Raw genomic sequence first — 27367 nt, forward strand, 5'->3', positions numbered from 1 at the left:
GAATTGAGTCATTGATCTCATGCCCACAGTCCTTCTCATTGGCTTCAAAAGGAGAAAAGAGCATCAGGATTTATTCCAAGCCGTGCAGAGTTGAGCCAGTAGTAACTCTCAGTTCTACACAATCTGTTTTTGGAATTTTATCTTTCATTTGTCATCATTATATTCATCTACGGCAAAACCAAAACTAATTTTATACCTTTTAATTAACACAGACTAGACCTTCCAGCCACCAACTGTCTATACTCAATTATCCTTGCAGAGCCACATGAGGGACTGGTGGCCATTGCAGAGATCTGTTCCTAAGAGCATTTAGCCCAACAGTCATGTTTTTGGACTGGGGAAAAGGAGCCAGAGCTCCCAGAGAGAACCCCCACATGCACAGGGAAAATATTCAAGTTCAGTGCTGAAAGATCCCAGGCTGAGATTCAAACCCCTAACCATTTTGTTGCTTGGCAACAGTGCTAACCTAACAACCGTGCCAGTAAATGGTAAACTGCTCAGCGGGTAACAGTGTACTCATCCAACTGTTTTGTATGCGATACCAAGCTGATGAGGTTGAGAGTCGCCGCAAACAGTTGCAAAGATGCTCAGCAGCTAGACTGCCGTCCTCTGTGGCGTGCAGTCGCTGCCTTGATGGAGAAGCACGGTGGCTAGGTGCCAAACTTGATCATCTGATTTTCTAGTATGGAATTTGTCAGAGAAATGTAATCAATTGGTATGCTTGACTGTGAAATCTCAAGCATTCGCCGACAATCATCTGCGCAGAGTCTGCAAAGTAATACATCTGAATTTTCTGGTATGTAATAGGTATGTAATATGATTCAAACTTTGAAAGATAAAGGAGCAAATATGACTATATTATTTGGTTTAATGTGTAAAAGTTGATTATCAGAATGTTTTTCACCCATATTTGCTCTGCAAGAGATTTTTTTTTGTTTTTTGTTAATAAGGACTCATGCTTATAACCCATGCAAGTCATCTCTGTTTGTAGGAATAATGTGGATATGGCTACAGACTCTCAATCTGAATCCTCAAACGCAGCTGCCTCTTCAGCAGCAGCTGAGGTCTTCACCAGAAGAAATTCATGCTTGCAATTAGTGTCAGGCTTAATTCACACATTCGAGCCTGGCAAAGCTTGTGTCACGTAAATTTCATCTTCTTTACCTGCCTGCTAGAGGGTCTTTGACGATGTCCACTGGCAAGCCTCGTCCTTTAAGGTTTGGGGCTAGGTAAAGGGGGTTAGTGATAGGGTTAGGGTTAAGAGTTGGGCAGTGACAACACATTAGAGCACAACTGAACCACAACCTGAGAGTAGCCAAGTCTTAGAAGGGTGTTTGCATTGGATACTATTCAGCTTTTCTACATGCAACAAGGTTTACCATGTATCTGACCCCATTAAACTCGACTTCTGTTATTCAGAACAAACCCTAAATGATGTCAACAATCAAACTACACTTGTTTTGCGATAATTACTGGCTGTGCTGGGAATGTTTCACTTTTCTCCGTTGTGGTTTTGGACATGCAACATGCATCCAAAACACAATGAACAAATATTCTGACATGAGAGACCTTTTGTTGTGTTTTCACACCCAACTGGTCACAGAAAAACACATCAGAAGAAACACACACCTTGGTGTGGAACAGCCTTCCCACAGATGACTTTCTCACCAAAGATGCACTGAAACAAAACTTCACTTTTGCCACTGTGGGTGGAGTGAGAAGGACAAATGCATCAGCTTCACAGCAGAAGTCCTGAAAACAAAGTTTAAGAAGGTTAGGGGAAGGTAAACATAAATCTGCAATGAAAAATGGTACATTTTCAAATTCTGATTAAACCATAATTAATTTATAACGTCCAGGCCTCATTTTTGAAGAAAATCTAAAGGACACTATACATGCGTACATAATTTATAAACTCCAAACTTTATTGAGAACTGAAACAGTGAAAGACTAATAGAAAGCAAAGTTAGACTGAAAAGCGATATTGTACCATAATGTAGGATGCAGTGAGTCCTGCAACCTGCCCCCATTGTGGAGTAAATTGTGCCACTGGTAACAATACATTGAGGTAAAATGCTGCATTATTTAAGTTAAAAAGTATATTAAGTATTTTCATTTTGTTTCAACGTGTATGTAGGCGTTATATTTTCTTATGTAATGCAACCAAATTGATCATACTATGCCTTTAGGCTTAAAAGCAGAGCAATAATGTTTTTCCTATTTTTATTAAACATAAACATTAAGGGTCTTTATTCAAAGATGGTAACATTTTTTGCTTCTGCAGTGGAAGAACAGCACTAAGTATAGCCTGGCATACTTTACAGATGGAGAATGGTATGTTGGCTCTTCTCAGCAACAGTCTCTGCATTAGGCAGCTAATGAGCCAGCTATCATATTTTGGCAGCTAAAACAAAGTGATCTCTCAATAGTTGTCTACTATTTTATAACACAAATACAAGTCCTTCAAAGATAACTTAAACTGCAATCATCTAAAATGTATTACAAAACCACTGATGAAAAACAAGAATATCTCGAGTTCAGACCTGGAGGAAAAGGTTGTTGTTTTCTACTGGCCAAGACTGAAAGTCTGGTCAGTGAAAAGGGAGTTTCTGAAGCTTCACCCAAGGGATTGTCTGACTGCACCATACTGGGAGAGAACAGGCACCACTGCAATACTTGAAGGCTGTAAACAATAAGCATTGTTTGTGCTTTCTTACTGGTCGCAAACACCTAACAACCGATAAGATCTTTCTTATATACAGTGAGAAGATGCAGAATATTAGGTTTGTGACACTGCTATGAGATTTAACTAAAAAAAAACTGCATAAGGGAATAAAGTAGTTCATCTTTAAACTGTTACCAAAGGGACAGTTTAAAAATGCTTAGACAAATTCGTTATAGCATGAGTGGAAGTAAATTTGGGCCTTTAAGGATGCATATGAAACATTCTTTATATTTTGGCAGAGAAATTGGTTAGTTTAGTGACAGTCCATATATTTTCAACAGGGTTGAGGTTGAGGCTTTGGGAATCTTAAGTAATATTAACTTGCTTTGTCTATTTCAAAACTTATTTTGATTGTGTTGGAACACCCTTTTTATGGATTTCAACAATTTGAGAATTTTGAGAACAACCCAGGGGACCACCAAGGCTAACGCCAGTACTGCAAACTACTGGAAGATGAGTGCATTTTTCCACAGATGAGAAATATGTACATTGTTATGGACTAATGGGGTGCTGATCAAGATATTAATTTTTAGTCTGCATCTTTAAGCTTTATGAAATTCGCAGCTGCACACACAAATAATCAAAATGGTATTCAGAGAAAAGCACGGTGATGGTTCAGTCATACAGAAAATCAAAACTGATTTTGAATTGGAAGGTAAATATTAACCTTCTGGTGGCCTTTCTGAGTTGTACCTCATCTTTCAGTAAAACAATAGACTCCCAGGCAGTGACTGCAATTTAACAACGCAATAAATCTTTAAAATAATTTTTAGGCTTTCTGTTAAGCAGGTAATAGATTTTCAATAGGGTTAGGTGACCACTTAACCCCAAATTTCCAACTCATCTGTGTATGAATGTGTTTGTGAGGCTGAATGTGGCTCTGGTGTAAAGCACTGTGAGTGGAGTGAAATAGCTCTCCATAAATCCAGTCCATTTACCATTTAAGGCCAAAGCTTCCTTTATTAATCATGGCAGAGAATGTCTTTCACCTCAGTTAGGACAAGACTGACGTTTTATTTCTTGGCAGAGACACATAAAACACATTTTATCCTCTGAAGAACATTGCAAAGGTATAACTGTTTTCTCCTCCAGTCCAGTGCAGAGATGTAGCTGTTTTATAACTTGTAGGACATATTATTAAAATGTTTTAATTTCTGGTCTTGCTACAGCTATTCTTAGTTACTCATATCTGGTTGTGTGGAAATTAAATCAGAGATTACTGAGATCTATTCCTTCTAAAAGCCGGCGCTGAGACATCCAAATTCAAGATGATTCAAGAAACTGACAGTATTTTCGGGTGTTTACTGGGGAAACGTTCCGAGTTTAGACACCCTGAATCTGCTGCAGTTGTTATGCCAGGCCACTATGTGGCACTGTGATTTTAGCATGTTATCAAAACGTGTTTGCATTACTGTTGGAAAACAGTAACTCATCTCCAATGAACCAAGTGCTCATGTTGTAACACATATATATTCCTTTTCAGAAGTTGTGTTAAACTGAACAGGTTACATAGCACAACACCGCAAGATGCTATATGCTATCATTTTTGTTATCTATTGGCTGCCTATTTGTAGAGCAAATCCTCCAGCCCCATGTTCTGAGCATGTGCGCTTTTACACCTGCGGAAGAGCGACTCAGATGCAGTTTGAAGTAGTTTAGAAGGGTGTAAGGAGCAAATAGTTATATTCTAAAATATTGTCTTTCTTAGTTACATGATGCATTGCAGTACACATGTACACAGAAACACATAGTGCCCATAGCGGCGCCAACCAGGGGTGTGGTGGAACAGGTATTGTCGCCTAAGGGTTGTGTGCTAAATCCTCTGGGGGCCAATACGGGGATTTTCTCCCTCGGTCAGGAACCTGCCCACAAAGAAAGGAAGTGGCTTTCTTCCACTAGATACAGCAACTCTGCAAGGACCCAGGGGAGAAATCGCTCAGCTCAACACCAGTGATGGATTAACTGCTATTCCCAAATTGTGTTTACCTAGGCACATACAAACCATAAAGAGGTGCATGAAATAGAAACATAGTAGGATGTGGCAAAGGCAGAACAACAAACAAGCCATACTTCAATAAAGAAAAAAAAAGTGTCAACGTATGAGGATGAGGAAGGCAGTGAGAGTCTTTGGAGTCATTACTCACTGTTGACTGTTGTCAAATGAAATTAACCCTTTCATCTGTTCAAGCCAAGCAGCCACTGCGCAGTTCTCACTCAAGTGACAGCCGGGCTCGTTACGCCTTTCTTCTCTCTCTTTTCTTTGATGCAGTTCCAGTTCAACGAACAAACTCCCTGCGTCCTTTCATCAGCCAGTAGCGCTCCATAAAAGATGACTGGTGTGGCTCGAACAACAGCCGGCTCAGGCACACTAAGTGGTACGGGTCAGAGACTGAAAGACCATATGCACCAAATATATATTTTTTTGAAAAGACAGCTTTTCCTTCGCTTTCTAGAGCTCCTACTCTGAGAAGTTATTGGAAAGCTAAGGATCAATAAGGTGAAAGGCGATGAAGTACACAGCCCTTTAAAAAGATCATTTTTAATTGAGACATGTTAGCTGTTCATTCTGACTGCTACTTTTCAACAGGTGTGAGACTTAAAACAGGAATAAGTAACAGAAAGCCAAATTTATTACAGCTTGGCAGATCAGAGCATTTTACCTAAGAAAGGCTCTACTTTGAGCTTTTCCAGGAGGTATTTAACATCTCACAGCAAATAAATCCAAAGCTTTCATAGCCTGTAGATGTGCCTGAGGAGATGGGTAAGAACATGTGTCTGTGTAACTCAGCAGGACCTGGCCTTATCACCTGTATGTACTGACATCTACAATCATAAAGCTTTCTGTCATCTTTTTGTTATTCTTTTTCACACATCTCTCCTCTATCAGTTCATTTTTCGGTTTCATTACCGTGGAATCTTGTAGATTTTCTCACCGAGTGGTGGCGCACGCTGACATAGCAGGGATCACAGACGGGCCTGACCTATTTACCAAGAGCTTTTCCTCCTCCCTTCCTGCTCCTTCTCTCGCTCCTCTGGTGTTGAGTTGCTGTGCATTTGATTGTGTCTCCAATACTCCAGGGTGTGATATCCATGGGTTGGTCTGACTTGTACGCTCTCTTTTTCTGTTGCCTCTGGAATGAGTGGAGCTCCTTTACAGTTTGCATTCAATGGGGATTTAAAAGCAATCTAAGTAGCAGATTTACCTCTTTCTGCAACGTGAGAAAATGTGCAAATGTGCAGCAGAATCCAGACTAAAAACAATTAGCCTGGAAAAAATTAGCCTTCAAATCTGGCCACTTCCTGGTCCATGTTTCACAGTTGCTATGCGAATGGTCTCATATATTTGTTCCATGTCATGTATGTCCTCTTTCCAAAATAATTCAGTGTTGGATTCAGTTCTGGATATTGGAACAAAACAGGAAAACTGAAGTTTTTGGGACTTCTTTTAGCATCTTGCGGACTGCCTTAATTGTTTTGAATTAAGGCATGGCTAATTTTTTTGGGATTAATGTAATTTATTCCTCACCAAATTGTTTACTATTCAGATTTTTTTTCTGTACCCTCATACTACTAGTCCATACATCAGATTCTTGCATCCAAATATGTAGGAAAAACAAACAGGCCTCATTTTTTCACATGACTTTATACACACAAACTCGCATTTCCTCCTGGACACACAAGAACTAAATGTGTGCAAATACTGAAGACGGAGGAGGCAGACAGGCTAAGTGAGCGGCCGAGATGAGTGAGGGTAATAACGTCAAAAACATTAGCGGAGACAGGTAGGATACATCAGGCTGTACATCAGTGTTTCACAGAATGATACATGTCCCCTTTTAAAGAAAATGTGCCCGAGCGGAAGGCAGACACACCTTAAGAGAAAGGGTTTACTGTGTGCAGAAAAAGGAAAAGTAAAGCGGAAAGCCCAACTCAAAGGGTGTGAGTGTGATTGACGGTCAACCAGAGGAGCTCTTGGTGGAGAAATGAAGCAGCAATCACTAAACTCAATTAGTCCAGCCGTGTGCGCCTGTATGGGGCAGAGTCTCTAGCCAGTCGCTTAACATCGCAAAGAGACTCATAAATCCTGATTATTTCAGCTAACAAGAACTTTCTCCCATCTCAGTAAATCATAGACAGGTAAGTGCACACGCAAGGGTCATCAAACAACAGGCGTATTTCAAATATTCAAAGTACACACCGCTTCCTCTGGATGTGCGTGCGTGCGTGCGCGCGTGTGTTTGCGTGCGTGTGTGTGCGTGTGCGTGCGTGTGTGTGTGTGTGTGTGTGTGTTGTGTGTGGGGGTGTGTGTGTGTGTGTGTGTGTGTGACAGCTGCGCTTTTTGCTTACCTAAAGGGCTTAATACTGCCCCACATCTGAGAAAACACAGCAGCGGAGCAGTCTAGACAGGACACACACATGCACCAAAACCCACTTAGGTGACCCTAAGCTTAACAAGGGCCGTCTTCTTGGTTTTTGCTCACATATGGCTTTTCTGAGACTCACCTTCACTCCTCATTGGCAAAGTATATCACTTTTCCTGCTTGTGTTTCATAAAAGACATCTTTACCTGCAGTAGAATACACTGACAGTGTTGGAACTTTTACTGCAGTCATTCGCTCATCTTGTGCTCGTCATCTCTAAAGACTTTTTAAAAATACACTTTTTGTTCATTAATAATAGTCTCCAAACACATAATATGTGCTATGATTTAAACAATACTACCAGAGGTGCAGTGATTTGTCCCTTCCCCTTCTCATCTGGGCCTTCCTGGACTCGCATAGAAAAGTTGACATAATTGTCAATTTTTAATCGCTGCTCAAGCTCCCACTTGTCAGTATTTAGACTTTCTTCATGCAGCAACGGGCTACTTTCAGTCTTTTGAAAACCTCCTTATTTGACAAAATTGAATATCTTAAGAAAAAAATCTAACCGGGCGCCATAAGTTGTGGTTTTGGAAGTGAGGCAGTTCTACGGCTGATTCCAGGTTGTCTAACTCTAACCACAAGTTCTTCCCTCTTACCATCTTCTGGCTTCTTGGCATTGACCACAACATCCCTCTCCTGCTGTGTGAGTTGTCAGTCATCATTCCTCACATATTTTGTCTGAGCATCAACCAAATCCACACATGGCTCTCTGTGTCTGCTCTTCAAGTTTAGATGCCAAACATCTGAGATGTGATGGGAAGTCTTTTCCCTAAGATTTTAAAGACAGACGGTGTCAAGTGGACATTGCTTCAACAATAATTTGAAGCGGTGCCCCTTAAAGCCACCTTGAACTGCCCATTCTCCTGTTCTCACACATATGCATTCACGTTAAAAGTCTGGTAAATAAGCCGAAGCTAGAGGAGGTGTAAGAAAATCAAAGTTTAGGCAAGTTGAAGCAGGAGGGAATTGCAGCTCCATCTCACATCAGAGCTGTTAGTGTTAGAGGTGCGTCAGGTACTGCAGGGAAAGACGTTAGTAAGAGGTGACGGGACAAGAGGGGGAGGAATCAGGCTGCTTGCTCCAAGCCTTAACTGCCTTGATATCATGGCATAGAATTGGAAAGGGATTGGAAGTACATTCGGATGTAACAAGGCAAAATTGGGGAATACATTTTCATAGACTTACGTGGGTTGCCTTAACTTGGGGTTTTTTGGAAGTCTTAGTGTGTGACATGCAGGTAAAGAAAAAAAAAAACCTTGTTCATTTCACAAACTGGGGACGTGTTAATTTTAAAGACGTAACACGATACAATTTGGTAGTTGTAATAGTGGTTTCACTTAGTTGGGACAATTTCTGGAAATGCTATATGGCTGTCTCCAACTGAGGAAATGCAGAATGAAAAGTCTTTGCCCTTCAAATCTCATTTGAGATGTCTGCAGCATCAATTGAGGATCATTTTATTCACCAGCAAGTTGCACCATACTCCCATACTGCCAGGACAAATACAACATCCATACACTGCAAATGTAATTTATCGAGCTGGTCTTGTTATTGCATTATTTCAGTCAATACACTCCTGATATGGAGGATTCTAAAACAGAAAAACGGAGGCTGAGCAAGCTGGAGCACTTTTGAAAATGAGCTTTACAATGGATATCTTGTCAGCATTGTATTACGCCCCTAATGATGATGACACATGACTTGTGTAGTGGTGGGAAAAAGGCACTCGGGGTTTTTACACTTATATAAATTTACAGTGTGCTGTGCCCCTGCAGCAATGTTGACAAAGTGGATAACTGATTAAATTAGATAGACCAGACTATTCAAGGACTGTGGAGCTAGTCTGCCATCTAGTGGCTTAAAAATGGAATGAGCACTTTCCATCTCTCCTTGCACTGGAAAACATTGACATAGTGAGCACATTTGCGTCATGTGGGTAAGCTAGAATACCATCAGAAGGGGGATTTATTTCCGCAATATAGCTCAAAAACTGACAGTGATCTACAATAAAGATTCATTTCACACCCTGGTTTATATTCCAATAATTAATTTCTGTTAATTTTTCGGATAGTTTTGTGGCTCACAGCTAATGAAAATGTAAAACTCTTCTCAGAAAAGTGTAATATAACATGAGATCGAGAGAAACGTGTTTTATTTACCCTAAAATGTTGAACGTACGACACAGTGTGACCATGTACTGTACAACCAATACATGGCTTGGGGCTCCCTTTGCATAACTTACAGCATCAGTGCAAATTGTATGGAATAGATCGACATGTGGCTCTGCTGCGGTGCTAAGGAAGCGCCGGTTGCCTCAGCTCTTCTGCAGCGCTGCCTGGGGTCTCTCAGCTTTCTTTTTAAAATGCCTTTCAGGTTCTTGGTGGAGATTAGATGGGTTTGCTGGCTGATCAAGCACAGTGACACCATAGTAACTGAGCCAGCCTTTGGTACCTTTGGCAGAGTCAAGTGCTGCTGGAAAATGAAATCTGCAACTTTCTTAAGTTTGTCACCTTGGCACAGGTAAGATTCTTTTGACGCGTCTGGTGAAGGAGTGGCTTAAACCCAGAGAACGTAACTGTTTTAGTTTTGGACATGTCCATATGTGGTGACTCTAAAAGCATTGGTTGTAGATGGACAACACGTTTTGTGGATTTTGTCTAAATTCTTGAATGGGCTTTGCCCAGCAACTGTTAAAATGAAACTGAATTGAAATGATTTGACTTATATGGGACAATGCATATTGCTGCAAGTACCCCAAATTTAGCAAGATGTCAATTTTCACTCATAGTCCCATAAAACACAGCGTACAAAAAATAACATTTATACAATATATACATCGATTGTCTCTGTTGCTTCCCTACATTTCCCTCCACTTTTTCCTCCACTCAATTTTGCATTACATTAGGTAGGAAACAGCACTATGGGAAAAAACCTCTTTATAAATGATCCCCAGTGGCTTAGCTTGTCAGACTGCCAAATATGTCAGGAGTCCTACCTGTCGTGCAAGTCAAAAACATATTTCTGTTTTTAGAAAGCTTTTTCTTTTGCGGCATTATAATTTTCTCATAAACTGAGTCTTCAATAGTTCATAATCATCAAATTGAACAGAGTTGAAAATGTGGGTTGCAACTGTAAAAAAAATAAATAAATAAAATTGTCCAATCCTTTCAGCCTGTCCCAAATGGATTTAGGTAGAGGCAGTGTGATGGTGTGGTCCAGTGTCTTCCTCAATATTAAAACCAGATTTCAGACACAGTGAGATGGGATCAAAGACTAGAAACACTCCTACAGTGATCAACATTTTAAGACCAGTTGAAAAACGGAAAGCATTTACGTTTTGAACTCAAGAAGATTCAAAGTAGAGCTTCAAAATGCAAAAGGAAGTAATGGAAGAGAGAGAGAGAAAAAAGAGAAACCAGACTAAGCATTTCATCAGCTTCTCAAAGCATTTAAAAGCCCAAATCTTTTCAAAAATGTGGATTCAGTATGGTTTTGTGTCAGGAATCCACACTGTCGTGATCTTCTGGTGGTAAAAGGCACAAAAGCGTTTTGAACACCCAAGATGTTGAGGCTAGATGCAGTAAGACAGTCATCTTAAACAAGAAGAAAACTTGCTCTAAAAATCTAATCAAGAACAAGACCGCACAGAAAATGCAACATTAATTTTAATGTGTACAAATGTCTGATCAAAATACACCAATGTTAGATTCACAAACAACAAAACTTTAAATAATTTGGAATTTCATTAAATGATTGGGGGGAAAAAAACACTGAAAATGTACCGCAGTCATTGTTTAGAACAAAAACAAGACCCACATTGATGTTCAGTTAAAATCAGAAATAAAAAAACACAAACCTACCATGTGTGTAAGTGACAAAAACAAAAAGTGAGAACAAAAAGTGACTCTAGCTTTATCCTTACTTAGATGAATGTGCTTTAAAAAGATTAGTCATACAAAATGTTCCCAAGTAATTATTATTCCAGCCCAGTATGTGTATTTTCAACATTCCCTTCTCACTAGCCTTTATTTCACCATGAAAATGTACAAAAACCTTTAGTTACAGAATAAAGTGCCGATCAGTTGTCCTTGAGGTATTTATCTTTTAGAGAAGGTCTCCGTAAACAAAAACACCAGAGCAGGTTCAGCAAAGGTTACAGGATCTTCAGAAATGCATCTCTTCTCAAAAATATCTCAAGTAAATGATTGTGCTTCTTTTTTTTTGTCTCTTGTGAGTGGAAATGTTGGGAATGTGAAGGAGCATGCCAGATATGAGTGGCATAAAAGAGCGCCTTCTCTTAAACTTAAGAATCTGGGGAATCACAACCACCTGACGGCTGGGCGTCCTTACCCTGCGACCTTGCTCTCAATCTGTCACCCTGAGAGCTTGTAGCATGCATCCTTGTAGGAAGTGGCGTTGACGATGCTGAATATATCCTTCCTGACAAAGGTTAGGAAGTTTCTTAGAGGGCAGAGTGGCTGGTTGATGTGGCGTTTGCTGGGATGACAGAAAGCGGTATGAAATGTCACATCCTCACCATTGTACAGCACTCTGATGAACACTTCCCCATCTTTCCGATTTGACTTTGACCTCTCGCTCTTTCCTGCTCTGTTTTTTGCCTGGCCTTGTGCTGTAGGCGGGCTTTTCCACATTTCAAAGACTATTCTTGCTGCAAAGCGAGGAAATTTGGCCTCCTCTAGTCCCAGGGCGCTAAGCAACGGGGCAATGGTGACATCATGACCCGAAGAGAGGGTGAAGACCTCCTCCCCACCCAGACGTGGCTGCCGGCCATCCTCGTTGGCCCTAGCAACCCGTTCCATCTTGTTAGCAGTTCTGTTGAGGTACGGGTACATGGCCAGGATGGCGTATTTACGATAGGCCCCAAATCTTCTCCGATCTACCTCATCATCTAGCTGCTGTTGCCGAATTACCGCAAACTGTGTCATAGTCAGGCATCCGCCACTACCACCATCTCCACCGGAAACGCATGGGAAAGGAAGGCCGTGACACAGGTGGCAAAGCAGCGAGTCTATAGGGTTTGCAGCTCGGAGCTGGCGAGTGAGCACACCTAAAGTGCGTGCCATGTCAATATAAGTCCTCTCCAGGTTGGAATCAGCCACTCTGAGGCGATACTGCCTCCTCTGCTCTTCCTCCAGGTACTTGCTCCTGGCAGGGCACTCGCATGCCGAGCCGCAGAACAATGTGCTCCACTGATGACGCACGGTCACCTTAGTCCAGTCAAAATCCGGGAGGAAGCCGTAGAGAAAGGCCATTCCGCTTTGGAGGGTCCGGCTTTTCCCTGTGGTCTCCATCCAAACCTGGCGAGGCGACCAATCAGAGGGGAGCAGACTGTGGTGCTTGTAGGCACGTTGGAGGAGTTGCCCATTGCGAAGGTGCTGAATGACACCTGTTGAGAACGACAAAGATTTGGATTTTAAGGGGAAAAGATTTCTACGGCATAACCAAAGACATTTATCCAGTTATTAGGGCTGTCAACATTAATGCGTTAACACGTGATAAATCTACAAAGTTTAGCAAATTAATATTACATAATGCAGATCAATTGCATTACCTATTTTGAGTTAAAATTCTCTCTTCTGGAGAGGGCTATCTAGTTCACAGCAGCGTGTTACATGGTCTTATATTACGGTCAACAATGGAGAACTGCAGACGCGAGTGAATAGATGCCAAACTGCTGTTCTCACTTTAAAAAAACACCACGAGACAGATACTACATACATACCAGAACTGTGAATTATCCTTCCACTGAAGCTCAAGTAGCTTATAGTTACATTTTCTAACTTAGCATTTTGAAACAAATTTACTATTAACCCTTCATGATTATGACAAGCTGGAAAACTGAGAACTCTCTCATTCTGTAACATTTTTCAAGCTTACAAAGTCAAGCATAGTGATTAATCACAGTGCTAGAGTGTGATTAATCTGATTACATTTTTTAATTGATTGACACCACCACTAATTACGAACAGCAGCACAGCGGAAGCTGACACATTGGGCTGAGATTTATAGCTGTCTGGTTTGAACACCTGTCTGCGTGAGTTCTCCCATCTCACAGACGCTGTGGTTGGGGAGACGTGAAATGGAGCCCAGCTGTGCCTCCCAGTGGCCACGGGTCCCCTGGCCCATGTGATTAATGAAGGAGTCTAGCAGAGGGTGGGAAGGCTGCCTGGGAAGACAAAGACAAAAAAAAATGCCATCAAACATGATTATTGTGATTAACTGTCAGTCGCATGTATGGCGAGTTTTATTTCACATATAGGAGTTCTGCTGCGTGTTTCCTGCAGCTGGGTTGTATTAGAATCAGTGTATGTATTCTGACGCTGACCCATTACTCTTTTCACTGTGGCTGTCAAATGTTTAGGTTGAAAGATGCTTTTTGCAGTAAATAACTAAATCTGAGTTAGTCTGCTAATAAGAATTATTGGCGATTTTAGATGATCAGTAGACCAGGATTTACAGTTGAATGATGCTTTAAAAACAACCTGGCTCTGTGTGAAAGAGGAATTTGCCTTCATGAATTAATAACTTTGATCAACTACATTGTTTGGAGGGTCAACATTTATTTACAGAGTTGTAAAGTATTAGTTGTTGCTGTTAAAAGTAACGCGACTATGTATTTGCTTTAGGAGATTGTTCCATTTTCCAAAGAAGGACTAGTTGGTTAAGATATCTTTTTTTTTCCTTTAATAAATGTTATGATTTGAAAATGGTGCAGTATTTTACTCGAATTATCTGTATTACTTTTGTCTCATTCAAACTCACAAATTAAAAGTGTTTTGTCTTTCTTGGATAGACTTCAGATTGGTGTCTTGGAGTTAAAACGTAAGCAAATTAATAAAACTAATATAACAAATATTATTTTAATAATTACTTGCAATAATAAATGCAGAAAAAAAATATGTTAAGTGCACTAAAATGATTAGTAGGTGGGAGAATGTGACCAGTTCCTATAAACTACCAGCAGGTGTCTCTTTAACACAAGGATGTGAACTTTGACAGGACAGCTAGATGTGTGTGGGAGGAAAAAAAAACAACTAAATATGTAGATATAAAACGATGAATGAATTTGTTGTTTCAGGGCACATGACAACAAACACACACACACACACAAATCCCAGGATCCACACATCATCATCCAGGAATGAGGAAAGCAAGACGAGCAGTCGATGATCCAAAAGATTAAAGAGGATTGAAGATTATAAATTAATATGAAAGAATCCGTGAGAGCAGCAGCTCAACTCAACCAGATTAAGGGTGCGCGCACGCACAGTTTCCATAGTGATCACAGAGAGATTCAGGAACAAGCCATAAAAATAGATCGAATAAAGCCATCATGTCTGACCTTACACAGCAAAGCCTAATCTGTCATCTGCAGCCACCTGCTACATCAAAAAAGGACAATGAAAGCCTTTTTCTGCCGCCAGGTCATGTCAGTCATCACGTCGCCACTCTGCACTGTTTGCGTCATCATACTCTTATTCATTAGCACCATAACAAACACACTGCGGGCTGAGTGTGGATGTGCTGAGAAGAGCGACTTTCTGCCCCGTCAGCAGCAGATCCGACTGGTTTGAGGAGAACCGAACAATTCAGATTTAATTGGCTGCACCGGGAGACTGGATGTCCGAGGACAGAGACGCCACAGTGGACAAAAAGCCTCTATTAGGTTCATTGTTGCCAGCTGAAGATTAGAGAGCCCAATTACATTAAGCAGGGATTATTGTCACTGGATAGGATGGGAATAGATTAGTGAAGAGGAAGGAAGGGACGGGTGGAGAGATAAAAAAAAAAAACAATAAAGTGAATGGTGGGATTAACAGAGCGAGGTTGTGCTGGAAATGCAGAAGACTGAAATAGAAAGTAGAACATATGTAGTGAATTTATAAAAAGACAAAAACATTGAGAAACCGATGGGAAAGAAGGGAAGGAAAGAGGGAGGAGATGCTCCCTGCAGATGGAAAGAGCTCAGTTAACCGCAGATGGAGACAGTGGGTCGGCAGGCTGGTGCCAGAGCATTCAAACACACAAAATGTACAGCAACACACACACACACACACGCATACACACACACATCACCTGCTCCCTGTGACGATCTCTCTGAGAGCATATGCCAGCTTGTGTGCTTGTAATCACAGTTTGGTCAAGAAAACAGAAGGAACTATCTACAACATCAGTTCTAGTTATACAATCCTATGCATACACAAATAACTCTTTGTATTGGAATTAGTTGGCTTCATTGTGATGAAGCAGAAATTTCACCCTTTCACAGCTCCACCTCTCAACATCTGTTTGTGGTGAAGCTTACGGCTAATAGCTATGAGGGATTTGGAGAATCTTTGGAAGGGGCAAGACCTCCACCCTTTCCAGACTTCAGTCTTCTGATTGATTTAAGTCCAACCCATAGAAACAACCAAAAGTGTGTACGGTAATATACCGTGACCATTCCATTGTTTTGTCAAAGCAGAAAAATGCAGAAAGAGTTAGTGAGATTCAACGACAGGAACCTTTCTAACCCACTGAAAACAGCATGACTGCTAGAAACACTTTTTGTCAAATGATTCTGAAAAAAAATGGAAACATGGCTTTAAGAAAAGCCACAACCTAAAGCTGAGGGATGGAAATGCCACACAGGTTACTCCACAGCTACAGCAGATATCTCCAGCAAAGTCTGGAGCCAGAACATGACAAGATCAGAAATGTTGTTTGTGAGCATAAAGTTCGTCAGATAAGAAGACCTAGTGTCTTACCATGGTTTTTGAATTTTTTATCTTCTTTGTCTGAAAACACCTCTGCCGAAATCCACATATTGTTTGGTATAATCCTATAGATGAGAATTAGTTTCAGTTGTGACTCAGCTTTCTCAGTGTATGAGCCAAAGGAACGGTAACTCGCATTTGACTTCCCTTCTGTCCACACCTTGTAAAACATTTGTTTGAATGAACAATTCATGGCCAAAGATGATGTTTTAAAAACTAACTGTCGATTGAGTTGAGTAACATATGGTGTACTCTGAATAACACGTTGTCTTTCTGAGAACACCATATGTCATTGATTATAACCTTCACAAGTTTGAAACTGATGAAATGTGTGTAGAAAAGTGAGACTTTCAGCTGCTTCCACACATTGCGCCTGTTTTACCCAATCTCTCCATAACTCACAAAGTCTTCTGTCAGAGGTGTCAATAAAAATGTGTTCATGGAAGTGTCCACTATAACAACGATGTTGGTCAGAACTGGAGCAGAATTTACATTTAACCTAATTTTGCCAAAATCCTTGATATTTTCGCATCAGGAAAATCCACATTTTTTGTCTTTAATTGGGGCAATAGTGGCTATAACAGCATAGCATATAGCATTTTAACTTGTCACACACTTGAGAAAACAGCCCAACTTCTGCTCTTAGAGCACAAAGGCTCTGGATGCGTCTTGATGGGATTTAAGAGCTTGTGTGGTATCTTAGATTCCAGGATGCATTTCTTGCAGAACTCCGATGTGAGGTCACAGTGCTCCCGCTTGCTTTTGATTTTCTCTGGCTGGAACTGGTTCTGTCAGACATCCGGTCTCCTGCGCTATTAAACAGCAGATGAAAAAAAAAAGAGTTCACTCCCTGTCCAATTTCAACAATGCTCTCGGCTGCAGAGGTATGAAGCTGAATCAACTGATGGGCATACGAAACAACAGCTTTTTAATTCTTTTACGACCCTCTCCATGTCAAGATGGAACAGTAGAAAGTTAGATCAAGTGAATGCAGGTTGTAGCGTTCTAGCCTGTGGATTTACAGATAAAAGTCTCCTTGTGATTTGTCCAGATGTGCTGCTTTATGCAAAATTAAGTCGCTAGCTGAATCTGAGCTCAGGTGCACAGCGTCAAAAGAGGATTTGTCTCAGACAATCTGGTGGCCATATGGTCCGATTTTCTGGATTTAGTTTCCCCTGCTTATTTATTTATTTTTAAATTATAATGTGCCTACTCTCATGCAGAGTTTGCTTTATTTGAAGGAAATGAATTCCGAAAAACTATCCGATTTCAGATATGCTAGGCTCAAGCAGAGCCGGCTTTTAATAACTGCTCATCATTAAATCTTATCTGACCCTCTTGAACAAGCGGAGTGATTGTGAGCAGACACAAAGCACTGCAGATACAAAATGAGAGTAGAGTTCAGTGAGTGGAAAAAGATAAGGGATTTTTTTTAGCACTTTTTCTGCTTCCACCCACTCTCCCTCTTTGGGAGGCAGAAAGTGTGCGTTAACAGCAACACAATGATGCATGACGTGTTTGTTAGCATTTGTTTATGTTTTTCCAGCTGTACAAGAGCGCAGATGTGCCATAGCAAGCCGTACCCACCCGTTCCTGATGACACGTGCATTACGGCTGAGAAGCCAAGCAACTGTTAACAGTGTTGTGAGCAGAAATCCAGTTAATGCGCCTCATTCAGGTCGTGATTTCCACTAAATTCAGCTGGAGCTTTTCGAGGCAAAACGTTCTTATCACTCCTCGGCAGGAGTTTTTATGGGAGAATATTAAAAGCTCTGACATATATTTGTGTCTCACGCTCTGCTACTTTCACATAAAAAATATAAATTGGAAAAAAAAACCTGTGCCTGAGAGTTAATTTTACTCACCTGAAGCAAAAAAGAAAACATTTGTTTGGGTCCAACTTGGCTTCACCCTCTGTGGCGGTCGTGTCTACCCATAAGGGTCTTTTTGTGCATTACTAGCACAATAAAGATATTCTATGACTGAAAAATTGTATTTATACATGCTCTGGTAAGAAGTATGCAAACTACTTAGGAAGTGACAACTCATGAAATTGTCCATTCAAACGGGACTTAGCTTAAGCTACTTTGCAAAGAAGTAGCTTCAGTTTCTAGATGTGCAAAACGGGTGCAGGCGTCGTCTTTCACACAAACGTGGATCAAATACATCGTTGTAATGTCACAATATGTGAAATAGTCCAAGGGATGCAAAGGCTCATGCAAAACCATACCGTATATTCACTATGTTATATGAGACATTATATACAAATTGTGATTGTATTCACTATCGTTGTGTACCTGTTGGCAGACAGGGTGCAGTCGATGCTGGGGCGTCTGGTCTTTGGGATGGAGTAGAGAGGGTAGCGGTCTCCATGGCGAATCATCACATGAACAGATAGCAGCTTGTAGTCCGCGGGGCTGTGACCTGTGACAACACAAATAGGCTTTTTTTTTCTGTTGTCATTCATTTTCCAACACATGTTTTTAAAAAAGTTAAAAAGGAGATTGTGTAAACGAAAGCAACATGTACTGGAAAACAATGCGAAGAGTTTGTAGTGTTTATGCAACTTGTTTCTGCAGGATCTCTTTCACTGACCCCAACCTAGATAAAAACGGCTCCGCAATGTAAAAATACAGATGATGCAATTACAAGGAATTGACTTTACCATATTTAACACATCCCTGGAGTTCTGACACACTAAAAGTGTACTGTGGCTGGATTATATAAAGTTTCCATATGATCTAGTTCTAATCCTGGCTTCAAAAGCTAACTGGTCTCAGACCGCACATAAAAAAATGAGTTTGAATTTCCCGGCATTCGGTGGGCTTTCAATAGTCCTATAGTTACTTTGTTATTTATGCATTTACCTTCCCAGGCTTGTTCGGTGCGGTTTGGGGTGTTGCAGTAGCTGTAGGCCTCAAAGACAGGATCAGGCTCTTGGCTGTGATGCACAGGAAAGATTCGCTTTCTGCTTTTCGCCTGGAAACCTCTGAAACCTCCATCTGCAGCCTGGACTGCTTGCTCATCCAGCATGGGAGAGGTGGGAATCAGGTTCACTGCGAGGAAGAGGAAAGAGGGAGAAATAACAATGTTAGAGAGGAAGAAGCAAAGTCGGAACATTTTCAGCTCATGCAATAGCATACCAGCACCAATCTGTGGGAAGAAGCCTGAGGCTAAACTTGGTGGTCAGTACAGAGATTTTCACGTAATGGGACAAAGAAAAAGAGGGGAAAATAGAGCAGAGTAGCAAGAATTTAAAAAAAAATGGATAGAGTAGCAGACAAACACGACTTTGTCACAGTTCCACCACATTTCACGTCCATGACAACAGTTGTGTCCCTCTTAAGACCTCACTGTTACCATGGTGTAACAAAGACAGAGCTGCTGTGGGAACTTAAACCAGCTTTTGCTAAGATCCAAGAAAAAGAAGCACAGCCCCAATGTCCCCTTTTGGAGAGCCGGAGGTCTAAATCCCACTTACATCACACACACACACACACACACACACACACACACACACACGCACACACACACACACACTTTAGACATTCAAGTTTCAAAGTAAATTATAAGTTTCATTCAAGTGTCTAAGTTTCATTCAAGGTTGCTTCTGGCTACAAAAGAACAGACACATTCCTGCTTTGATGGTGACCTAAATAGATTATGTAGTTCTGATTATGGCAACTTTCACACACACATCAGACTGAAAGAATAAGAACACTGTGTGCTGCCAGAAAATTCCTCTGTCTTCCCACAAGCTTATACATCTCAGGGATTTTGTGTCAACATTCATTTCTCTCTTGCCCTCATTTCTAACCAGGTGTGGTCAGTGGTGTGGCTGTTTGCCCACTGTGCCAAAAGGGTGGCAAAATATACACACATACATACAAAATAATCTTTCGAAAAAGGGATAGTTGACACCAAAGCACCAGAACGGAGACCAGTTTTAGTAATGAGGAAAGAGAAAAACGATAAATCAAGAAAATGAAAATTATTGAGTTTCTTGTAATTTACTGTGCAATTAATTGATTTATTGTTATTTGTGACAGTGTAGTTAATCGACTGCAGTTATTGCACCTGGAATGAATAAGCATTTATGTCTACGTTCTGGATGTAAAGAGTATCCTTCTCCTTTCTAAAGGTAGGTCTGATTGGTGCATCTCTGTTACAGACTGACTGCTGACCTAAAACTTGTTCTCTCCTTATTTTATGTATCCAAATTGAAATTAGAAAATGTGTTTACAGCAATACATCTAAGAGCAGCAGTAGTAAAGAATGAAGCACATTATGCTTTATTTTTGTCAAACAAAAGAAAAATAGTGATTCTGATGTTTATGCTAGAGATAAAACACAGAGTTTCAATGCTGCCTTCCTTAGCTAGCTTTAAAATAAAACTAACAGCCGACAAAGCTTACAGCATAAAGTAACGTTAACACTTCAATCTTAAAAGTAGCTGGTACATGTTCATATGAGTATCAGTTCCTGATTGGCTACCTGAATCAAGTTATTGTGGTATACCAGAGCGAAGAAACGACACCTGATGGAAAAATGATCATCTAGGCACATAAGTTTACCAAAACCCTGGATCTGGAGCTACGCCTTAAGAATTGCAACCATATAATAGCTGGGAAAGTCAGCAAAAAACCCAACAAAAAAACTCTGTTCATTAAGCACGTTTGTATAAACTCACCAGAAACGATGCAAAAGAAGAAAATAAAGTGCCCGGTAACACTGGAGACCATGCTGATAGCTGACTGCTGCAGACACACACACACACTGGAGCTCATTCACTACCATAACCTGTTCCCTATACGCAGCCACCTCCCAAGCCACCATCCAAACACAGGCCTCCGCAGACTGACCAAACTTCTCCAGACCAGCTCTGCCACGGTCCCATACACAATGGGGCTTTTGTGACCTCATCCTCAGTTCGAATGGGAGCACAGGAAAGCTGGAATACACACACATTCACGGGTCTGCACAAAGTCTGGCTGCTCTATTTAGGACGTCTCCTTCCATCACATTAGAAATAAAAAGGGGCTTAATTTGAAGGTTTTATCCAAAGGAAAAACAGAGTTTGGGTGATGAGGGAGGGCTGGTCATTAACATGTGAATACTTTAACACTAAACATGGTGAAAAGCTGAGATCTTACTTTGGAATCGGATCGGGCATGAAAAAAAAACACTAACAGAAAACCACTTGCTTTCTAGCTACACCACAGCTGTAATTAGAGGGTAGGAAGGCACTTTGATAAATGATCCAAGTGCACACCCAAAAGATGAAACACCAAAACTAAAGGAATTGCAGGTGGAAATAAACATGACTGTTTTTCTTAAATAAACAGCTCTACCTAACCTCATGTTCTTAGAAGTAATCATGATTCAGGGCAGCTTTTAGTTTCACTTCGGCAACAAACAAGGATTTGGTAGAAAACACAAACGGAGGTATTCTGGCACATTCTGGAAAACGAAGGAATTTAAAGATGTTCCAGGTCTGGATGTGTGTTTTCAGACCATTCCCTGCCACACTGTCCAACTGAGAATCTATCAGTAGGTCTTTCCATCAATCCATGAAGTTGGTTTATCCAACCAACTGTACAGTTTATGCATCCATCCAGATTCTGGCATGTGCTGGACTGCCCTGAACCGCTCCCTGAAGCTAATGTTGATTCAATAAATGACACCAACATTAGTGACTGTAAAGCCATTTGATGTAAAAAGCTGACAAAAGCTTGTGTTTTCTAACAGGTAACCATGGCAAAAGGAGGATGAACCCAAGCCTTATCGATCTTTAAAGTAACTATTTTGCTCTTTGCTTTAAATTAGAAAAGAGCATAAATCAGCTTCTTTACTAACACTTTTTCTTGGTTATGAATTAAATCAGTACAATTAATACTTTTTTTGTAATCCCTCAACATAAAATCAATGCAAATTACCACAGTAAAATAAATTAAGCGGGACTGTTTGCGAAAGACAAAACAAATCTGTCCTTCCCAAAACTTTTAGCCAAAACTGCAGTCAAGGCTTTACAAAATTAAGGTAGAAAGAATCAACGTTTAATTTCGAATCATGTATTTCAAGTTTGATCAGCATCTACACTTGACATTTTGAGACAGGAGAGAACACATTTAGTCCAAATTGCTTTGAAATGTGTGAAATACGCCTTTGGTTTATTTGCTGAAACGAAGATTCAAATTAGATGCCAACTTCAGGGTGCTGGGGTGTGCAAACTTTTCTGACAGCGTTTATAAGAAGAAGAATAGTCAAAGACATTTAAAGTAAATCTGAATTGCTCCATGCGAAATACATTTGTGCTTGATCTGATCTAGGGCTGTTGTAAACGATTATTTTAGTAATCGAGTAATCTATAGATTTTTAATCGAGTAATCGGATAAAAACAATTATGAAATAAAATATTGGTAAATCTTCCATAACACCAGTGTTACTATCGGATATCAACATCAGTCTATTTGTTCCACATTTGAGCTTCCCTACCAGTTATTTTTTTGTAGACCGGGGGAGCAATACGGGATATTTACGGCTCCTCCGTTCAGAAACTCATCTACCAGCCATGTTCCGCCTCCCGTTTGTTCAGACCGGGATGATATAAGTTTATTGTGCGGTTCGTCCGTAAAGCTGCTCTTACCCTGTAAGCATCGTGTTCAGTCTCTCCGCTCACCTGTAGAAATCCTCCGCAGCTTCTTCCCGCCGTTCAACCATCAGCTCCGGAGCAGAAAGGCTGCCGAACTCCCGGCATCGCGCCGGTCATTTTAAGGATGTTTATTGGTCCCACAAAAACGATGAAAACCCGGAATTATCACCAATYAGTAAAATCCCCGCGGGCCGAACTTGAAGATTGGACGTTATGCCGCTAACACGCAGCTTCCGTCAACAACTCAGAGGCGGAAGTCAGAGCTCCGCTCAACGCAAATTATGTTCCGGCTGAAACACGGTGCGCTAAATGATAAAGCATAAATTAACGAAGCTTCGAGGCAGGTCAATTTTCCTCGAGGAATTTTAATAATCGAGGTACTCGAATCACTCGAGGAATCGTTTCAGCCCTAATCTGATCCTCTTGAAATGTCTTGCTTATCTTTTATTCCTGCCCATCAAGCTGCCAACTCTCCTGCAGAACACAGCTCTGATTCACTTCTCTTTTACAGATTCACTTCTTTGTGTTTCTCATGTTCCGTTTTAGTCATTTTAACCACCATGAGCTGCACCACTCCTCTCTTGAGATGTCCCTGTCCTTTCGTCATCCTTGTCCCCTGCAGGCAGATGGACAATCTTTTGATAGCAAAGATCATCAATAAGCAATAAACAGGTGATCAGACTTCTCCATTAAATAGAGAGAGTCAAAGAGGAAAGAGCAGTGTGAGACAGACTGACAACACAACAGTCATTTATTAAACATGAAGAGAAAATCCCCCGTTTCTCTCCTGGGCTATTCCTGGATAATGGTTCAATTCTTCCTCATGTGTAAATAAATTATGGCAACTATTTTCTCCCCTACAAAACTACTGAAATGAAATACGCAACAGGCATGATTAGCATACGCCCAATGCACTGCAGGAGGCTGCAGTAAAAAGTTACATGTGTAAATGCCATTTGGGACCGTTTTACAGGCACTATGATATATTTTTATGAGCAGCTGTTGTTTATGAACACCAATCAGAAGTTGTAAATGTTGGCAGGGATCTGTCAAGAATACCAAAACAGCATTTATAAATGACACTTATTCTATGTTAAAAAGTCTATTTGAAGGGATAATGGGACATTTGTGTGCTTAAACAGTCATTCTGCACTGGGAACCTTCATAGGAATACAATAGAGTGGTACAAACATTTCATTTAACATACATTTTCAGTTGCATAATGATTTGAATCATGATTTGCATCCTGTTCCCCGCCTTGATTTTGTTTGTTTTGTTTCTCTTGCAATGGCGCTGGATCTGATTTGGTGGAATACAGTCCTAGTGGAACATGTTGAAAAGTATAAGCTAAACTTACACAGCAGCACAGCAAAAGAAGATGAAAAACAATTCAATAAGAAGTTTTCCATTAAAATGCTTATGGTTTTCCAAGTTGATTTGTACAGAAGATTTCAGCGACAAGGTCGTTCAAAGCGTTTTACATCATAAAAACACAAAAATACAAAGTCATAAAAGACATAACACAGTCAATAATAGAGAAAACCATTAAACATTTTACATTTTGTCAGTTACTGTTACACATCAATTATGTTGGTCAATATTTCATTTATTAAGGTTCAAAAGCAACTCTAAAAAGGCAGGTTTTAGTCCAGATTTAAAGAAATTCAGTGTTTCAGCTGTTTTGCAAAAAAGCAGGAAAAAAAACTGAAGCTACAAGAGCTGAAGAACTCAAACTCAGATTCTGAAGTCTGAAACAGCAGCTCTGAGTCACTAGATTCCATTTTAGTACTTCAAATAAACATAATAGCACGTCTGCCTTGGGAAAACTGCACGTTTACTTTAAAACTTTGCTGAACTCAAGTGCATAGGTCAGAAAGTACAAAAAAGGTGAATTTCAACAATTTCAACACAAAACTTTTTCTGCACCAACCACTAGTTTTGTTGGACTTTCACATTTCCACCAGTGCAAAGCAGTTCATCTACTGGGAGGTTTCCCAGCATTCAATCAGCTCCACATTCACGCACCTTCTGTACAAAAAGACACAATTCTGTGCACCTCAATGTGCAAATAACGGAGATGGTGGGAGGGAAACAAACAAAGCATCCAGAGAGGCCCACTGCTGGTGCTGGGTATTTATAGGAATTCTACAGGGAATTCTGCTTTGTTTTTGCATGAATGGAATGTTAAAAATAAAACAGGAATGAGAGGATATACATGAATGGTTATTCCAAACCGCAATTTAAAAAAAAAAAAAAAAGGGTGTCTGACCACGGCTCCTGAGTAACAGAAAATTTATATTTTACATATACGCAAACGGGTGGACTTACAGAACTGGAGGCTGAAACTGAGGACAGCCAGCACTGCCCCACCCACCACCACCAGGAAGAGGAAGCGGTTACGAGCCAGCATCTTGGAACTGGTCGGCGTTTCTGTCCATCAGCCATCCAGACAACATCTCATCCCTATCAAAACACAAACATAAAAAAAAGAAGAGCTAAAACTACATTTGATTTACAGCAGCTGTTGTTTTGTTGCACATGTGTTAAATATGTGCAATAAAATGACTGGGATCTAAGAGTAAACCCCAACTCTTTCACTTCACAATCCTTACAGACTCTCTTGATACTGAAACCAGCTATCATGTTAATACTCACACTCCCAAATTACAATCCTAAAACAGGAAAACGTGCTCTGAGAACACAGAGTAAAACGTAGAGATAAATAAAAAGGGTGCATGCTTTTAAATTATTAAAAATGTCTTCATAAAGCGGAAAACTATTACTCGTGCTAAATATCAATCACTTACATAAACAATCCAGATAATTATTCAACATTGCGTATCAGATTATCAGATTTATTCCAACCAACTCAAATCTGTTGCACAGTTCATGTAATAGGTTGCATTTCCAGACTGCTAAAATTAAGGCTACATAAAATACATATAAAATAATAACAATAACAATAATAATAATAATCCTAATTAATGTGTCTTAAACCATTTCTTCTCACTTAAACCTTTTAGAAACTTCTGCAAAAAAACTTCTGCAAAAAAAGGCCAAAATTAGAAACAAGTATGGATTGAACTAACAAAACGAAAAAGCCAATGAGAGGCCTAGACCTTAAAGCCTACCATTAGGTGGTGTAGAAATGTGCCCAGCAATCAGTAGTGAAGCTACACCAGCACCGAAAACCATAAATATGACCTTCCTGATTGGTTCCCTGAACACACTCGTCCACAGCTTCACGAAGAACAGAAATAAAAGTTAATTTGTTTTACGTTTCTTCTGTATGACTTAATAAACTCGTTAATTAAGGAGACTTTAACTGTTAAATTACCTTTATGAATCATGCACGATAACAATCACCAGAGCACAGTGAAATGATTATTACGAATTTATAGTGAAGCGTAATGAACGGTCTGCGCATGAGCAAGAGAAAAAAAAAACTGCCATCTTTTGAGGGAAAAAGTCAGGGAATTTTTTTTTTTATATAGACACTGGAAAATACATCAGTGGCTTTCACACAGAAAGCGCTGGATTTTATGCGGATAATGTAGGAATGTTCTCCCTCTCTAGGGAACTCAAACAGTCCTTCAGACTGCGTGGAGTCTTTCCTTCACTTAAAGAAACACTGAAACTCGATACGGTTAACTGAGTCGATAAACTCCCCTGACAACAGTCAGCTGGTTAACTAGTTAGCTAGCAGTTAGCTTGCTGACGTTCAGTATACTTTGCTACATTAAGTGTAACCCTCCGCTAAGGACTGAGCCGCAACAACAGAAGTCACAGACTTCCTTTCATGGTGAGTCTACATTGAAAGAATGAATTCAAAATCCATTGTGATGAAGCTTTTATGTGTATTATCATTCTCATCTGTACCGTCAGATTTTACCCCGCATTCCACACTGACGTAGTCGAGCGTCGGGGCTTTAATTACCTGAATTATTTTATCGCATATTAACATTTCCGCCAACTTTGCTCATCGCTACCTGTTGCTTCGGCCTATTAAAAGTAGAAACTCTGCACAGACAAAAAAAAAGCCTTTGTATTGTGGAGGAACAGAGCCAATTAAAAAAATGCCACATCAACAACCGTGCACACTGCAGCAGAACATGGTCAAACCCCCAGAAGATAATAACGCTCGAAAACACAAACTGATATCAATAATGGGTCTCTTTACCTGCAGATTGCAATGACGGATCCTCACATAGTTACTAGGATAAGCGCGACTGCTACTCAAATCCAGCGCTCCGGTTTCTCTGTTACACCTGACTGCCTGCAGAGAGCGGACAGCGATATCAAAGTACAATGGATGGATCTAATGCAAAATGAGACTTCCGGGGGCGTCCTTTCAAAATAAAAGAAGAGGCTTCATACTTTGACGGTCAAGAAAGAGCAGTTAAGAGACCACTCTTGGTCGGAAGTGATCATTAAAATAAATAAATAAATAAATAAATGTATTAAAAATAAACAAACAAAAAAATCAGATTGTTTCTGGGGCTTTCAAATTAAATCATATCTGATTGAAATTTCTTGAGTCACATTTGAAGGTTATTTTCTAGTGCTCTAAACAAGGAGTTTGGATTATTTCCATTATAAAAGTAAATGTAGCAGTGCCCTTTAATGATGATTGTATCTGCTTTTATTTAATTTGAAACCACAACGATTGAATAAAAACCAGAATGACTGAATAAAAAGTTATGGCAGTTTTAGTTTTTAATGGGTAAAAAGCTCTGAGAGCTAAAAAGCCCCCCATTTAAAGTCAATCAAAAATATTGGGAGAAACTGC

General features: G+C 40.2%; 1 protein-coding gene across 2 annotated transcripts; it reads right to left on the reverse strand.

Annotated features, from left to right (window-relative positions):
• Window positions 1–11381: 11381 nt before the first annotated feature.
• Window positions 11382–26846, reverse strand: pxylp1 (2-phosphoxylose phosphatase 1). Of its 2 annotated transcripts, XM_008426218.2 has the most exons (6): window positions 26759–26846; window positions 24907–25041; window positions 18794–18982; window positions 18224–18350; window positions 13197–13336; window positions 11382–12556 (listed from the first exon to the last, which is right to left on the reverse strand). In XM_008426218.2, exons 2-6 carry the CDS (start codon window positions 24986–24988, stop codon window positions 11523–11525), a joined length of 1572 nt encoding a protein of 523 aa, XP_008424440.1. In that variant the 5' UTR covers window positions 24989–25041; window positions 26759–26846; the 3' UTR covers window positions 11382–11522. The 2 variants fall into 2 exon arrangements, with proteins under 2 accessions (XP_008424440.1, XP_008424439.1); XM_008426217.2 differs by lacking the exons at window positions 24907–25041; window positions 26759–26846 and adding an exon at window positions 20617–20791.
• Between the last annotated feature and the right edge of the window lie 521 nt (window positions 26847–27367).

The sequence above is a fragment of the Poecilia reticulata genome, linkage group LG13 (genome assembly GCF_000633615.1).
Source record: "Poecilia reticulata strain Guanapo linkage group LG13, Guppy_female_1.0+MT, whole genome shotgun sequence".
Classification (NCBI taxonomy): Eukaryota; Metazoa; Chordata; class Actinopteri; order Cyprinodontiformes; family Poeciliidae; genus Poecilia; species Poecilia reticulata.